This window comes from Mycetomoellerius zeteki, unplaced genomic scaffold (assembly GCF_001594055.1).
Source record: "Mycetomoellerius zeteki isolate Tzet28-1 unplaced genomic scaffold, Tzet1.0 scaffold109, whole genome shotgun sequence".
In the NCBI taxonomy this organism is placed as follows: domain Eukaryota; kingdom Metazoa; phylum Arthropoda; class Insecta; order Hymenoptera; family Formicidae; genus Mycetomoellerius; species Mycetomoellerius zeteki.
This window is the reverse complement of record NW_017256007.1, coordinates 101,417-107,101: the sequence shown is the minus strand read 5'-3', so window position 1 is coordinate 107,101 and position 5,685 is coordinate 101,417. Positions and strand designations below refer to the sequence as shown.

General features: G+C 31.8%; 1 protein-coding gene across 1 annotated transcript in view; it reads left to right on the top strand.

Annotated features, from left to right (window-relative positions):
• LOC108725570 (keratin-associated protein 19-2) overlaps positions 1-5,332 on the top strand; it is a 7,103-nt gene extending 1,771 nt beyond the window's left edge. Inside the window, exons 3-4 of the mRNA XM_018452672.1 lie at positions 2,758-2,979; positions 5,293-5,332. Coding sequence (XP_018308174.1) covers positions 2,758-2,947 — 190 coding nt within the window. The 3' untranslated portion in view covers positions 2,948-2,979; positions 5,293-5,332. The remainder of the gene's footprint in view (positions 1-2,757; positions 2,980-5,292) is intronic.
• Positions 5,333-5,685: the final 353 nt, after the last annotated feature.

The following is a 5,685-nucleotide window of genomic DNA, read 5'->3' as shown; positions in this document are numbered from 1 at the left end:
ATAAAATTGGTTCTTTTCCTCACTTTTCAATGTGCGTAATACATTTTTACTGAAAAAATAAAATCAACCTTATTTCAACCTAATTTCGATTTTCGACCTTAAATCGATGTCGATATGATATAGTTGAATAGCCGTTGATATTTTATACACGATCGACGTCGAATCGATCAGAATTTCGACATTCCGTTTTCGATGTTGATTCGATGTCGTATCAACTCAACATTTCTGACTGGGATCATGTTTATATATATATATATATACATATCGAGATGTGCAAAGTAATATAAAAATTTCTGCTTTCTCGTTACGACGCTACATTAAAATTATGATGTTAGAAGCGAGAAGTCAAACAATCCAGACAGCACACAATATATATTTATAAAATATTTACAAAATGTTTATAAATAATTATAAAATTTATTTTAAATATTTTTGTGATCTCTCTTTAAAATATTTAGTCTATATTTTAATAATATTTTGAATAAAGCTTTATATAAAATATGTAAAATATCGATATAACATTTTAAAAAATGAATATTAATAAATATTTATCGTAAATATTTTGTGCTGTCTGGGAAGTCTTTCTTTCGAGCTACGTCTAGATAAATTAATTGTTTCGCATACTTCCATATTTGATTAAAGTACATATTAATAAAATGTACCAAAGAGATTCCTTTTTCGACTAGCGGGTTAATGGACAGCTGTAGGTTTTCATCAATTATCAGATAGTAAATTTTTCAAAAAGATGTTGCAAAGCATCTGTTTCATAAATTATAAGTCAGTAGAATGTCAGCAGAAAAATATATAATAGAATCTAACGCCATATTATAGCAGATTGAGTGCGAAATTACCCTGATAGCAAAGCCTGCGGAGACAGATTTTGAACAGAGTCTGCTACCAATTTTTGATTGCAGAAAGGCACCAAATTGTATACAGAATTTGTATTATCTGACATTGTCAGCAAATTGCTGCCAGAAATATAACAAATAAGCCTGCTAGACATGCTATGCCAGCAGATTGGTAGCAGAAACCGAGCAAAGTCTTGCATAACCTGACGGCAGATTGAGAGCAGATTGAAAGCAGAACCTGATTCGAGCAGACTGCTCGGTTACATTTACAAGAAACAGAAAATCTTTCCCTTTTTTATGTTAACGTTTTGTTTTCTGCATGCTGCAACCCACTTAGTTGCGATCGTAAAACCTTTCGGAAACGAAAAATATTATATGTTGTTCCCGTTAAGTAATTTTGTTTTCCGAAAATAATTGCCACCTTTCACGGAATAAGATATGCATATGTAATATCCACAATTAAAGAGGAAAAGAAACTCAATTATGCGTTTTTACTGAAATCACGTTTCTTCGGATACAAACATTTAGGATCAGCTGGATCAGGATCTATCATGCTTAATCGTCGAACCATTCGGACGATCTGATTGGCTCAGAATGTGACGTCACACTTTGATTGAACTTTAACTGCGCAGTGGTCTACCACCGGATGAGCATATCCTTGTTTTTATATCATGCGCACGCGCACAAAATATATTTTATTAATTTATACTATCGACCCTAGAGAAAATTTTTCTTAAAATTCTTTGTATAATTTTTCAAAATTTCTGTTTTCAGAATTTCTATATAATTTTACAATTCATTGGAAAATTGCTCAGATTTATAATATTATACATACTTTGCAATATCAGTTTTCAAATACTCGCAATTACAATGACACGTTGAAGTTTCATTGTATGCCATTTGTAAATAAAGATAATTTGGACAAAACAAAATAATCAGATCGTGTAAAACCGGAATCAGACTATGCATTGAAGATTGAGATTGAAGATTGAAAGATTGAAATTTGATTAATAAGGACAAAGGGATTTTAGCTTTTATTGTTTTGATTGATCAAATTTCAATCTTTCAATCTTCAATCTCAATCTTCAACGCATAGTCTGATACGCTTTAAAATGGGCACTTGTAAAAATGGACACACATTGTAATAATAATTACTCTTCCTGGGGGTCTGTTCTTGAAAAGAAACGTATATGAAAGTCTAGGGAAATACTACAGTATACGTATTACATATGCTGTAGTATTTTCCTACTTTTTGGTATACGTTTCTTTTCAAGAATAGAGGCCCTGATAGTCAGTAAATAGTCGTAAAAAGCACGTGAAGCTTATTTAAATTTAAGCTTACTTACAAATGAAATGTAGCAAGTAACTTCAATTGTCATTTCTCGTTTGTGACGTCACGATTCCAATATGACCCGCCGACTAGTCAAGTACGTTATCTATGTAATTCAGAACATCTTCAAAATCCGCCTCAATCTTTGAAGTTTCGCCATAAAATATTTCTCTTGATTGTAAAAGTCGTTCAATTTCTTCGCTATATCTCGACATCATCATACGTGTTTTATGCTAACGCGATGTGAACCGTAAGTACGTGGGTCTTTTACGGAACGCTCATGACTTTATTTGCTCGCAGGATCGCAGCAAATTGACGAAAACCATTACAGTCATCTGTATATCCTATCTACTTTTTTAAATTAGGGTCCTCGATCCTCTCCCTAATCTATTGCAATGTTATACAGCTCTCTCTACTCGAAATTTTTACTGTTTCTTAAAAGACCTACGGTTTAAACCCATAAGGGTTATAATCTAATTTATGTGATGCTAATCGGATTCCATAAGTCGAACTGTATCAAAAGTCTGTTAAAGGTATTAGAATGAAAGTGTCAAGGATTAAATGTTGTATTTGTTTTAGCCTTGCTGGTGGATATGGTGGATATGGTGGATATGGCGGATATGGCGGACATGGCGGATATGGTGGATATGGTGGATATGGATATCCCCATTATCATAACTATCCCGATTATCACTACCACTATCACAGCTATCCCCATTATAATAATTACCACCACTACAATTACGGACCAGGTTATGGCTATTGGTAAATTGAGACTGACTTCGGATGAATGCATTATAAGTAAGAGTTTGATATATGAATATTACAAAATTATTATTTGGTGTTGTTCTAAATTATTATTTTCCAATATAATTCATATAAAAAAAATCAAAAACATTAGTTAATTATACATTATAATACAGGGTGTCTCATAAAGACCGTAATAACACTTAAGGGAATGCGACGACCGAACTTAACCGATGTTAATATAATAATAAACTTTTTAACTCCAAACTCAGTTAATTCTTACATTATCGTTCGTTATCTTCTTCAAACGCATCTGTCCTTATCTAACATATATTACCATCTCTTGTAAGATCCGATATATTTCTTATTAGACACATTTACTGCTTTTTTAGGCCGTCATTTCATTTGTGCGTTTTTGTCGTATGATAAATTTTTCAAGCCTGTTCTCAACTCAGAATCGACTCTGTCAATTCTAAATGTCTTTCAATATTTGGTAAACAACAAGAATAAAATGATACTCGGATTGACATAGTCGAGTTTTGGAACGCACCGCTTAGATGGATTTGAATGACGAAAAAAAAGAAAAAAATCGGAATGACACAATACAACGATTAAAAATTGTTTAATTAAATAATTTAAGGAACAGAAAGAGATTCATTCACAGAGAAACGTGTTTATATTACAAATCTTTAAAAATAAACAATAATAAGATTGAAAGACCGCTAATGTTAAACATAATGCTTTAAATTAAGAAGCGCCATAACGGTCAGAACGTTAAGATGTTGAACTATTATAAATTCATTTAAATGAATTAATTTCAGAAATTATAATTGCGTGCCGATATGGTTGTCGGACTTTCAACGCAATCAAATCTGAAAATATTATTATAATAATCCCCCCAAAATCAATTTCAATCTTATTATTGTTTATACACGCGCGCCGAGAAATGCGTAACTCTCTATACATATCGACGATTACTGCGAAAAATAATGCTAAGGTCTCGGTGGTCTGAAGGCTTAGGACGCTCGCACGGAATGCAAGAGATCCGGGTTCGACTCCCGGCCGAGGCATTATTTTTCGCAATAAGTTTATTACAGTTTTTAAGTTGGGAATTTTGGGGGGATTATTAATATTTTCAGATTTGATTGCGTTGAAAGTCCGACAACCATATCGGCACGCAATTATAATTTCTGAAATTAATTCATTTAAATGAATTTATAATAGTTCAACATCTTAACGTTCTGACCGTTATGGCGCTTCTTAATTTAAAAATAAATATCTTTAAATTCTTTGCAATCCTTGTGGAAATATAAATTTAACATAAACTATTACACAAACTTCATTTTATACAAATATATATTAGAACTGTTTCCATATATGTATACCACATTATATGTATACAGGGTGTTCTGCTTCTATAACCGCATTTCCTCTTATGACGTTCTTGAGATAATTTTAAGTCAAAAATTCAAATATGAAAATGTCGAGACTGTAATACTTTTTAAATTAAGCAGCGATCAAATTTCACTAATTACGGAGCACATTTCGTGCGCTCAGGCACGATGATACAAGTGGTCAAGGTACTGCTCCATGAGGGCGCTCTCAGAAACTTCAAGATCATACAAAATATACAATGATATTTTTACTAAGAAATTGTTTTATTGCTTCTATATGGAATGAACTTTAATAACTATTAATTTAAAAGGTATTATACTCTCGATACCTTCGTATTTAAATTTTCGACTTATAAGTTTCTCAAGAATACGTCTTTAAGGGAGGGGATCGAAGAGATTTAAAATTTCAAAAAATTCAATTTTTTTCTGTATTCCGATAGTGTGAGGCTTTAAGAATATTTTTCTGTTTTGCTTTTTCTTAGAAATTCACAAAATTGAGCTTAGAAGAGTAAAAATATAGAAGAGGATAATGGAAATACGAGAGATCTCCCCATTGGAGTCCCTCGTATTTTTATTATTCTCTATGAAGCTATGCTCAACCAGTCGACCGTAAAGAGAACGATTAATAGAATTTGGTACATAGTATATTTTTACCGTTTGTATAGTTAGAAATTATTTATAAGTCGAAAGACTTATAAATTCTTAACCAAAAATTTTCTTTCCAAACTTTAATCGCGTTTTTCTCGAAACGGTATATTTTGTTGATTTTGCAACAATAACTCAAGAACGGCTTTAGATATCGACTTCATTTTTTAAAAATAAAGTTAATGAATCTTTTCGCAAACGGAACATACTTTTGTACACGAAAACTTTACTTTTTAAGGCCATTTTAACAGCAAATAACATGAATTTTTCAACATTTTTTAACTTTTGACTATCATTGTGCATATCTTGATATTTTTTTCTATTTTAGATTCAGTCTATAGAGAGGGATCTCATAAATAAAATGGCACCAAAAAATTGAAAAATTTCAACTCGTTCATCCGGAATCGTGGCAAAACCACAGCAAATGGCACAGACACTTTCAATTGCTTATATCTCCCTCAAATATTTATACTTTTTGGACGTTTGCATCTGATTTTGTTCAATAAAGAAACCTTAAAAATATACTAAAAAGAAATTTTTCTTTAGCGCTCTTAAAACGATTTCCGATTCATTTAAAGGGTCACAGTACCACGAATATTTGTTCCGAATTACACATGAAGCGCATAGACTGCATGAACGCATCAGACGCATCAATTCTCCTCCTCAAGTCTATTGATTACAGAAAAATAGATTATAGAAAAAGTCAATGCACTGGAAAGAG